Below are 12,206 nucleotides of genomic sequence, written 5' to 3'. Positions count from 1 at the left end.
ACAAATTTGAAACAATGTTTTAATAATGAGTCGTATAGCAGTTTAAAACATCTGGATCATCATAAGTGTAGGAGTCATGTCATTCAGGAGTTTTAAAGTAAAAAATGAGAGCTACGGAACTGGATAGAAAATGGCAATGAAGAATCTTCAGAATGCGAATTTTTCGTGACGTTTATAAAGATCAATTTCGAAATTCATAGGGATTCCATTCAGCTTAAAAGTACAAGTGCAATTTCTAGATCTACTCCATGTGACTCGGTGTTCTTGTTGCTTATTTTTCATTTTTTAAAAAAGTTTTCCATCATGCATTGCAACTAAACTGTTACACCTTGTAGATCCAGCTTTGTAAAATAATCATGAAACGACCCCGAGAACCTCATGTGTATTTTAGAAACATGACACGCGCTTTCTCCCGTTCATCTTGAAATGAAGAGTACTTCGGCAATGGCTACGGAAAATTAACAACAGAGATTTACCATAGAGAAATCAAAATTTGCTTTCACAAGAAAAGTAGACACTTTAGAGAAAAATCCTGAAAAAATCTCGAGGATGACAAAAATAGTTAAATTTTTATTCAAACTCGTTTTGTTAATTCATACCAGGCAAAAGTTCATTTCCATTCTTAATGGGACAGACTATAGTTATTTTTGAAAAGCCCCCTATATAAAACGTAGATAATTTAACATATTAATAAGTTCTTATGTTACGAGAGATGAAGGACGTTTCTTTAAGGTTGTTTCTTTAAAAGGTTCCTATAATGATATTTGAACATAAAGTACTTTTCTCAATGCATATGAGCCCGTGTAATAGTTGTTTATATATTCAACATTACCGGATCCCCTTACCATACAAGATGCCGTTTTATATCGACTATGATACTTCATATGACGCCCTGGTTACTTTAAGTGATCCCGATTTATGATACACCAAGTATTGTACTGTTCTGGATCTCCGGGTTTCTGAATAGGATCCCATTTAATATTTCTTAAGTTATGACATTTGATCAGATGTTCTTATTTATTTTGGACAACCCTTCATATAAATTGTCAGATAATTTAAAAACCCGATACCCGTGTTACGAATGATGGTGGACGTTTCTTTTACTCTGTTCTTCGAAAACGTCCTTGTAATAATTATTCAAAATAGTACTTTATCGGATCACTTAAATACTCTTTAAGAGCCTATGTATAGTAGCGGTTTATTTATGAACTATGAACATAACCCATAAAACGCATCCCGCTCTATATAACATCAAGTGAGGTATTTTACCTGATCCCCAGGCTCATTTATGGGATCCCTTTTGTGATTCTTTTTCTTGATCTCCTAGGTATGTTAATCGGTCTGATTTTGTAGTCCTTTGATTATGGCATTTTATCCGATATCCTAATTATCTTTAAGACCTCTTCTTTAAGAAAGATGAAGGACGTTTCTTTTACTTTGTTTCTGAAAAAGATGACAGTAATTATATATAATTTTTTATTTACCCGTCACCATAGTTGCTCTATAAGAGCTCGTGTAATGGTTGTTTATATGTGAAACTTAATCTGATCCCCTTTTCCTGTAAAGGATCCCGATTTATGTAACATCAAGGTATGTATTTTATCTGATCCCCTACATACTGTTACAAGAAAGGATTCTGTTTCTTGTCACATCAAGAACGGTACTTTTTATGATCGCCTGATACTTTGTGGGATCCCATTTTATGACATATCAAATATTGTATTTTTCTTAATCTACTTGTTTCTTAATAGGTTTCCCTTCAATTATCTTTAATAATAGCATTTAATCAGATCTAATCATGTAAAAGGGCGGTACTTTTTCTGATCCCCTGGTTACTTTATGGGATCCAGTTTTATGATACTTATCTGGAACTCCTGGCTTGTTAATTGTTCTCCTTTGGTAGTCATTTATATAAAGCATAATATATGATATCCAGATCCCCTTATATTTAATGTCAAGTAATTTATCCTAACATTTCCCAAGTTATGAAGGGTGAAGGTTATTTCTTCATAAACTCCCTGTCATTTTTACCAAATCCCTCATTTAAATGAGCCAAGGGTATTGCTGTTCATTTATGGACACTTTGGCGAATCCCTTTCACCTTTACAGGATCTAGCTTTATGTAACATTAAGTAAAGTACTTTATCTGATTCCCTGGCTACTTAATAGAATCATGTTTAATAGAACATAAAGTATGGAACTTTTCCGATGTTCTAGTTTCATAATAGTATCCTTTTTTGTAGTTCTTTTATTTTTGGCATTATATCTTTTCTTTTACTTTGTTCCTCCAAAAGATCCTAGTGATGATTTTTAGAAAAATTGTAGTTTACCGAACTTATAAGTTGCTCTATAAGAGCTTGTGAAATTGTTGTTTATATGTGGAACTTCACCGATCCTCTTTTAATTTATAGGATCCTGCTATATGTAACATCAAGAACGGTACTTTATCTGATCCCTGTGTTATTTTATGGGATCCCGTTTTATGATGCATAAAGTATGGTACTTTTCTGGATCTCCTGGTACCTTAGTAAGATCCCCTTTAATGATGACATTATATCAAATATCCAAGTGATTTATCAAAATGGTTCACATGTTTTGTAAGCTTTTTCTTTGTTCCTCCAAAACATTCATGTAAGGATATTTGATAATAATGTACATGTCCTTAAGCCAATACATTATTTTTTTGTAATGATCTTTTATATGTTGAACCTTAATGGATCCCCTTTAGCTTTAAAGGATTTCGTTTTATATTGCATCCAGTATGGTACTTAATTTAATCACAAGGTTATTTTATTGTATATCATGTATGGTACTTTCTCGATCTCCTGGTCTCATGATAGATACTCCTTTTATAGCATTTTATCAGATATTCGTATTATTTTTGAAGATCCCCTATTATTAATTGTCAGATTATTTACCATACCGGTTCCCGTGTTATGTTCGTACCGTTATGTTTATTCAATAATGGTACATTACCGAATCACTTCGTAACTCTGTTTGGCCAGAAACAATATCAAAATAGTTTTTAATTGCATGGCAAAATTCCATATTTTATTTCAATTTATTTTTGAAGAACATTTATTGTTAAACGAATAAACTTAGATGGGAGAATTGCGTTTATTTTCCTACTTATTTCATATAATATCGACTTTTGCCAGACTTATACAGAATGGAATGGAACGTGATAGTTTGAATTTAGACTCACCCCGTACGAAATTTTGCGACGTTCTTCGTAAACCGAATTTTCCTGAGCTGATACTTTTCAGGATCCCTTCTTCCCTTTACCGATTATTTGACTGTATTTTTTCACTCTGCATGGCCATAGACTTCTTAATTTAATTAAAGTTGTTTTCTGTTTAAATTTCATCATGAATATGTTTTTTTTGACATTTTGGTAGAAAAATGCGAGCAAAGTCGTATTTGATAAAGTGAGCACATTTGTCACACAAATGTGTTTTGGGTAGACATTTAAGGTACCACACAAATGTGTTTTGGGTAGACATTTAAGGTACCATTTGTCATTTGGGATAAATGCGACCGCATCGGTCTTACGTGAGACAAATGTGCTCTGTAACAAATGTGCTCCTACAGTGCTCACAATGATTAAAACAACACAGTTATCATTATTATAGCTTAATAAATTTATCTTAATATAGTTATAGATCTAGTTGTAAAATAAATAATTTTATACATCTAAATAGATAAATAAATAAATAAATAAATAAATAAATAAAAAAATAAATAAATTCTAATAAATATATAAATCAAAATAACTAATCAATTATTAATTAATTAATTCATTCAACAAATCAATCAATCAATTTATCAATCAATCATTTAACAAATAGATAGAAAGATAAATAAATAAATAGATTAATAAATAGCACAGTTAAAGTAAAAAAAGATCAGACAGACAAATACAATTATAGATAGTTCCTTTCAATTTTCTTTTTATGAATAAACAGGCACATAGGCGCACAACGGAAGTTATATTCAACAGAAATGCTTGTCCATGTTCGTTCAAACTCTATTAGTTGAAACCAAGCATCAAAAAATTATGGGATCCAAAAGTCTTACCCTCACAATACTGTCCCTATGAAATACACAAGTCATTAAGTATGAGAATGCTACAAGATTTGGTACCTCTTGTGTAGAGAGATGCAACATTTGGTCTGAGGAAAGACTCACTGTTAATTGGCCATGTACATATGACATATCGGCTACTTGACGCACAAGACAAGAGCTTGCACACTCTTGAATTTGAAAATACTTAGTTTAAACAATACATTATATTTACATGATAATTGACAAATAATAAAGTGTACGGATTGAGTAGAAAGCTTGAAAAGCTTTTTTTTTTAGAAACTCTCTCTCTTGAAAATACTAGATGGTGAAGTGTACGGTCTTTCGTGAAAACGAACCCGGTAGATCTTGGCTGGAGGGTTACTTTGAACTGACCCTTCGAACCATTGGTAAAGTGAGAGCGATTGTCTCCGAAGAAAAGGTTAAAAGATTTTTTTTTATTTCAAAGACAACCTTGAGGAGAAGTTAAAGGATACAGATTTACTGGGCTTCACATAACCTAAGTATCTGACAAATACATGAATAGAGATGGAATTCCTTTTTAGTAGAAATATTGTTAAGATCACATGGTCAGCTGTTATTGGATAAAAATTAATAGGTCTATAAATCATTTAATAACACATTTGAACAAGTAATACACGGTTCAATAGTGACTACTTGTGAAATAAATATTGCTCGTATCAATAATGAAATGATATTGTTATAAATCTATTCATATTTCAGGTGTGAAGATTAACATGTTTAATTAAAATGTTGGCAGTGTTCGGAAATATACGCATGTGTGTTCGGTATTACACACATATGGTCGGTAAAAGAAGATGTCAGGTCTAATATATAGAATGCCTTAACTCTATAGATAAAGTGCGTAGATATGTGTTATGTAAAAGAAAACTCATATTTGTCAAAGGCGAGTACTGCGTGTATTATCGAATACTACTTATTTCACCTTAAGTGTTCGTTAATACCCACACCCGCTCTAATGTTTAATGACACACATGATACTTCACAGTTTGACATGTTATATCTTTATTTTTTCTAGGCTAATAGTAATGTTGAAACAGAAATCAATCCAAAAATCATAGTCAGAAGCAATACAAGTTGTGCAAATGATTCTGATTGCGGAAATGGCATGCAAGTATACTATTCAGAAATAATTGCCGCTACGGCCAGTGTTGAAGGGAATTATTATTTGAAAGTCACAGCGATGTACGGGAATGAGAGCATAGAGTCATTCAGTTCAGAGTATTCTGGCCAGAAATATATAATTGTAGAACAAGGTATTATTGTCTTATTTCCTCTTGTTTGCAGATAAATATCCTGCCTCGGACAACATGACAATTTCCCCCTTTTTACAAAGTTGACATTTGTCCGATAACACATACATAATTATTTTGAAGGGCGAACTTAGTCTTCCAACATCTGTTGTGTTTCCATAGCATGTCACTCAGATCTGATTGCATATACAAGTATATAATGATTTTCCCTTTTCTATTCACCATGAATATATTTTCGTACTAATGACTTAAAATGTTATGGTTTTTGCATTATAATCCTAATTCTGTTATGACACTTGAACAGCATACTGAGATCGAGACATATCCTTAGATTTTGTTTTAGTACTTCAAATGAAAATTTTTCAAAAAATAGGTTTCCTGAAAAAACATTCTTGGGAAATCATTTTTTTAAAGTACAATTTGTGGCTTTCCTACATGTATACATTCAGACTCAAGCAAATGCTTTTATGAATATACTGTATTTTATATTTGGTGGTTATTGTTTTCATAGAATTGTCCGTCGAAACGATATACCAACAAGTAGTTTAAATTTTGTAGATGAAGGTTTATTGTCGTTTTATCTCTAAAAATAAATGACACAAATTAACTTAAAAGGTGGGCGTGAAAGCTGACAATCTCTGGTTTTGACATCCTATGCTGCAAACTAGTATGCATAGGAATTTACTTAACATAGGAATATCATTAATGAAGTTTCTGATCTTAACTAATTTTGTACTTTGTATTTTAACTAAGTTTTTATTTTTCTATTCCTGGTAAAGTGTAGTCAAACTACAAAATGCAATAAATTGATTCCCTTTGCAGATGAAGAACAATTAAACAGCAGCGTATACATATATATAGTAGTTGCTACGCTTAGTGTTTTTGCAATAATAGTAATAACAGTAATTGTACATCACAAGGACAAGTACTTTCGAAGCAGGTAAAGTTAGATTCTCAGCCTTTTCAATTCTTAATCATTTTGAAATGGAAAAAAATAAAAATAAACTGAGTCGTGTTTTATTAAAATAATTGAGCAGTTTATTTCTTAACAAATTGACAATCTTTAAATTTTTATTCTTTAAGAAAAAGAAATCTATTTATGCTTTAAAACATTTTAATGCCGTAATTCACATAAAATTATAACAAATACCTATTGTCTTTCTAGGTTCTGCTGCCGATTATTTCGAAACAACTTTATGAAAGTAACTTTTCTTACTTTTAATATACAATATAAAATGGATATTAATGTTATATTGTGTTACCGTGTCTTTCATATGTAGTATAATTGTCTAATCACAAATAGACAAAGCATATTAGTCAAGTACCTTTTATCTAAATATTGTCTTTCTCCAGTCAGCCAACTTTATGTTTCGTTTTGTTAAAAGTTTGACTTAAAAGCTAGAATGAGGTAACCAGAAATTTAGTTCGAAATTATTATGTCAATTGGTTAGAAAGAGTGAATAAGGTTGAAAAAACCTTCTCCAAGTTAAATTATGTTTGCAATATATATTGTTATACATTAAAAGAAAAGTTTTGTTCGTGATTGTTAATTGTACCTAAAGTAGTGGGGAAATGCATGTACATAAAGTTAGTTCCCTATTCCTTATTCCTTTTTCGAAAAAGGAATAAGGAATCAGTTCCTTATTCCTTTTTCGAATAAGGAATAGGGAACTAGTTCCCCATTCCTTATTCAAATCTAAATAAGGAACAGCAGAATAAGTATTTATTTAAAATAAAATCTATACCTCATTCAAATCATTGCATAAAGAATCTGCATCAATTATTTTGAAAAAAAATCGAATAAGGAATAGGGAACCAGTTCCTTATTCCTTATTCAACTCCGAATAAGGAACAGAAGTAAATACGTAAAGAAAAGACACCAGTTGCAATTATTTTTGATAAATCTGCATTTGAATTGCAAGGATCAATCATAAAAATCATGAAATAAAGCATCTGCATAAAAATATTTTTGAAAAAAATGTTAAAGTCGAATAAGGAATAGGGAACCAGTTCCCTTTTCCTTATTCAACTCCGAATAAGGAACAGAAGAAAATACGTAAAGGAAGACCCCAGTTGCAGTTATTTTTTATCAATCTGCATTAGAATTGCAAGAATCAATCATTAAAATCATGAAATAAAGCATTTGCATAATTTATTTTTGAAAAAAATGTTAATGTCGAATAAGGAATAGGGAACCAGTTCCTTATTCCTTATTCAACTCCGAATAAGGAACAGAAGGAAATACGTAAAGAAAGACACCAGTGGCATTTATTTTTTATCAATCTGCATAAGAATTGCAAGAATCAATCATTGAAATCATGAAATAAAAGATCTACATAATTTATTTTGAAAAAAAAAAGTTAAAGTCGAATAAGGAATAGGGAACCAGTTCCTTATTCCTTATTCAACTCCGAATAAGGAACAGAAGAAATTACCAAATGAAAGACACCAGTTGCAGTTATTTTTGATAGATCTGCATTATAATTGCAAGGATCAATAAAAGAAATCATGAAATAAAGCATTAGCAAAAAAATATTTTGGAACAAAAATGTTCAGGTTCATTCGACTCCGAATAAGGAACAGAAAGAATTACGTAAAGAAAGACAGCAGTTGCAATTATAATTGATAAATCTGCATTAGAATTGCAAGGATCAATCATTAAAACCATGAAATAAAGCATCTACATATTTTTTTTTGAAAAAAAATGTTAAAGTCGAATAAGGAATAGGGAAACAGTTCCTTATTCCTTATTCAACTCCGAATACGGAACAGAAGGAAATACGTAAAGAAAGACACCAGTTGCAGTTATTTTTTTTATAAATCTGCATTATAATTGCAAGGATCAATAATAAAAATCATGAAATAAAACATCTGCATAAAAAGTATTTTTGAAAAAAAAAAAATGTTCAGGTTCATTCGACTCCGAATAAGGAACAGAAGTAATTACGTAAAGAAAGACAGCAGTTGCTGTTATTTTTGATCAATCTGCATAAGAATTGCAAGGATCAATCATTAAAATCATGAAATAAAGCATCTACATATTTAAAAAAAATGTTAAAGTCGAATAAGGAATAGGGAACCAGTTCCTTATTCCTTATTCAACTCCGAATAAGGAACAGAAGAAAATATGTAAAGAAAGACAGCAGTTGCAATTATTTTTGATCAATCTGCATAAAGATGGCAACGATCAATCATTAAAATCATGAAATAAAACATCTACATAATTTTTTTTTAAATGTTAAAGTCGAATAAGGAATAGGGAACCAGTTCCTTATTCCTAATTCAACTCCGAATAAGGAACAGAAGAAATTACGTAAAGAAAGACACCAGTTGCAGTTATTTTTGATAAATTTGCATTATAATTGCAAGGATCAATCATAAAAATCATGAAATAAAGCATTAGCAAAGAACTGGTTCCCTATTCCTTATTCGACTTTACCATTTTTTTTCGGAAAAAAAATATGTAGATGCTTTATTTCATGGTTTTAATGATTGATCCTTGCAATTCTAATGCAGATTTATCAATAATAATTGCAACTGCCGTCTTTCTTTACGTAATGACTTCTGTTCCTTATTCGGAGTCGAATGAACCTGAACATTTGTTTTCCGAAATATTTTCATGCTTACGCTTTATTTCATGATTTTTATGATTCATCCTTGCAATTCTAATGCAGATTTATCAAAAGTAACTGCAACTGGTGTCTTTCTTTACGTAATTACTTCTGTTCCTTATTCTGAGTTGAATAAGGAATAAGGAACTGGTTCCCTTTTCCTTATTCGACTTTAACATTTTTTCTCAAAAAAGTATGTAGATGCTTTATTTCATGATTTTAATGATTGATCCTTGCAATTCTAATGCAGATTTATCAATAATAATTGCAACTGCTGTCTTTCTTTACGTAATGACTTCTGTTCCTTATTAGGAGTCGAATGAACCTGAACATTTGTTTTCCGAAATATTTTTATGTTTATGCTTTATTTCATGATTTTTATGATTGATCCTTGCAATTCTAATGCAGATTTATCAAAAGTAACTACAACTGGTGTCTTTCTTTACGTAATTACTTCTGTTCCTTATTCGGAGTTGAATAAGGAATAAGGAACTGGTTCCCTATTCCTTATTCGACTTTAACATTTTTTCTCAAAAAAGTATGTAGATGCTTTATTTCATGATTTTAATGATTGATCCATGCAATTCTAATGCAGACTTATCAAAAATAATTGCAACTGCTGTCTTTCTTTACGTAATTACTTCTGTTCCTTATTCAGAGTCGAATGAACCTGAACATTTTTTTTTTCCATAATACTTTTTATGCAGATGCATTATTTCATGATTTTTATGATTGATCCTTGCAATTCTAATGCAGATTTATCAAAAATATCTGCAACTGGTGTCTTTCTTTACGTATTTCCTTCTGTTCCTTATTCGGAGTTGAATAAGGAATAAGAAACTGGTTCCCTATTCCTTATTCGACTTACAAAAATTATGTAAATGCTTTATTTCATGATTTTAATGATTGATTCTTGCAATTCTTATGCATATTTATGAAAAATAACTGCAACTTGTGTCTTTCTTTACGTATTTCCTTCTGTTCCTTATTCGGAGTTGAATAAGGAATAAGGAACTGGTTCCCTATTCCTTATTCGACTTTTACATTTTTTAAAAATAGAATTATATAAATGCTTTATTTCATGATTTTAATGATTGATTCTTGCAATTCTAATGCAGATTTATCAAAAATAATTACAACTAGTGTCTTTCTTTACGTATTTTCTTCTGTTCCTTATTCGGAGTTGAATAAGGAATAGGAAACTGGTTCACTATCCCTTATTCAACTTTAACATATTTTTCAAAAATGTTTTTATGAAGATGCTTTATTTCATGATTTTAATGATTGATCCTTGCAATTCTAATGCATATTCATCAAAAATAATTGCAACTGGTGTCTTTCTTTACGTATTTTCTTCTGTTCCTTATTCGGAATTGAATAAGGAATAAGGAACTGGTTCCCTATTCCGTATTCGACTTTTACTTTTTTTTCAAAATAATTTATGCAGATTCCTTATGTAATGATTTGAATGAGGTATAAATTTTATTTTAAATAAATACTTATTCTGGTGTTCCTTATTTAGATTTGAATAAGGAATCAGGAACTAGTTCCCTATTCCTTATTCGAAAAAGGAATAAGGAACTGATTCCTCATTCCTTATTCGAAAAAGGAATAAGGAATAGGGAACGAACTTTATGTACATGGGAAATGCCATATGTTTGCCCTAAATGTATTGTAAGAGGCTAAAGAGGCCTCAGGTCGACCTAAAGGTAACGTTTAACCAACGCTGGAAAACTTTTGACTCAATACTAATCCATTGAGAAGTTGCAGCACTTTGAACTCAGTTTTGATGGAAAATCAACGCAAAATAGTGATTTTTGGCAATTTTGAGATGTCCCATCGTTGCCATGGTAACAGGAAATATAAACTTGAGTATGCTGTTACAAAGGTCATGGTCCAGGTAGCATTTGTGCCAAGTTTGAACAGTATTGAAACCTTTTTATAGTTTCATAGCAATTCAAATTGCTGAAAACGACCAAAAATTGAAAAGCGTTGCTTTTCACATATAGCGGGTTTAGACTAGCACAAAAATACAATTTTCAAGTTATTTCTGAGAAAATTTCTTCAATTATTGTACTATATATTTCTGTAATGAGTGACCTAACTGATCTTTGTAACAAAATGTTATGTATTTAGGATTTTTGGACCATAATGGAGTGACTTTTAGTCGCTGAGTATTGCGCAATGAAAATATTTCATGTCTTCACAACTTGTCATTCATTATTAATCTGATATTGTCTAATTTTTTTCTTGGAACAGAAGAAGGTCGTCTGAAAAAGAAGACAAGGGAGTTAATGAGACATCTTCATGTAAGTATTTTAACGTGTGGCTAATATTTATGTTATTAAATTTGACATCTATTCGTGGTATAGATTTCTGCTGGAATCATTCAAGTATTGTTAAATATGTAATCTGGGATAAAAGTTTTTATGTATTTTTATAAAGTTTAGAACAGAACTTTCACGTTGAAATAATGTATGTAAATGATTGATAGTAAAATGCTACCAAACTGCCGGCGTTTAAGCGTTTGACTAAAGTTATTTTGAAACATCTTGGCGTTTTATTTTTTTCTGCTTCCGATATGACATGCTTTATATTCTTATAAGGCACCGGAATCCTTTAGGTTTTAATTTGTCTACATAATAAGGTCATGGGAATTTAGACCTAAAACTGGTCTCAGCCTCTTTTGGAAAAAAATGTACAAAAGATTTAAAACAATAATCCGGAAATAAATTCTAATCTGCGGTGAGTAAATAATATTTTTTTCCATATGAACATATTTTATTGCAGCTAAATGTCAGTTTGAAAATGGTGCGAAAGTGAATGCTGAAAAAGCCGGCCTTCCTCAACATAAAATAAATGAAAACGACGAAAAAATGAAGTTTTTGTCCGACCAAAGTACAGAATGTGTCGATATTGATTTAAACTTTTGGAACACATGGCGATGAAAGAATAGACAAAGCTAGAGGATCTTTAGTACATTTGGCCTTAAACCAAGTATATACTTGTCGCTTGTCATTTTTATATATCTTATATTGAGATTTATATGAATTTACTCTTAACTATACGTTTATGACCACCATAATAAAATTTATAACCATATATTTCATTGAAACATACGTGGACATGAATTTATGTTTGAGAAAATCTAATTTACTTTCCAGATTGTAATATTAAAAAACATTTCCATTTTAGCACATTATCTTCGAGTTTCACTCAAACAATTCAAAAGGGCATT

General features: G+C 30.7%; 1 protein-coding gene across 2 annotated transcripts; it reads left to right on the top strand.

Annotated features, from left to right (window-relative positions):
- The first annotated feature begins 3,789 nt into the window (after positions 1-3,789).
- On the top strand, positions 3,790-11,934 carry LOC132719589 (uncharacterized). 2 transcript variants are annotated; one of them, XM_060703372.1, is made up of 4 exons: positions 3,790-5,360; positions 6,180-6,297; positions 11,231-11,277; positions 11,759-11,934. In XM_060703372.1, exons 1-4 carry the CDS (start codon positions 5,213-5,215, stop codon positions 11,914-11,916), a joined length of 471 nt encoding a protein of 156 aa, XP_060559355.1. In that variant the 5' UTR covers positions 3,790-5,212; the 3' UTR covers positions 11,917-11,934. The 2 variants fall into 2 exon arrangements, with proteins under 2 accessions (XP_060559355.1, XP_060559354.1); XM_060703371.1 differs by having other exon boundaries at positions 3,800-5,360; positions 11,228-11,277.
- Positions 11,935-12,206: the final 272 nt, after the last annotated feature.

This window comes from Ruditapes philippinarum, unplaced genomic scaffold (assembly GCF_026571515.1).
Source record: "Ruditapes philippinarum isolate M1 unplaced genomic scaffold, ASM2657151v2 ctg19944_1_1_1_1, whole genome shotgun sequence".
Classification (NCBI taxonomy): domain Eukaryota; kingdom Metazoa; phylum Mollusca; class Bivalvia; order Venerida; family Veneridae; genus Ruditapes; species Ruditapes philippinarum.
The sequence above is the reverse complement of the archived record's forward strand: the minus strand, read 5'-3'. Positions and strand labels throughout refer to the sequence as shown.

Excerpts from the sequence above, each read along its gene's own strand:
- LOC132719589 (XM_060703371.1), top strand. The coding sequence starts at position 5,213 with ATGCAAGTATACTATTCAGAAATAATTGCCGCTACGGCCAGTGTTGAA. Across the intron at positions 5,361-6,179 it reads ATATATAATTGTAGAACAAG|ATGAAGAACAATTAAACAGC; the intron begins GTATTATTGTCT and ends TTCCCTTTGCAG. Across the intron at positions 6,298-11,227 it reads GACAAGTACTTTCGAAGCAG|AAGAAGGTCGTCTGAAAAAG; the intron begins GTAAAGTTAGAT and ends TTCTTGGAACAG.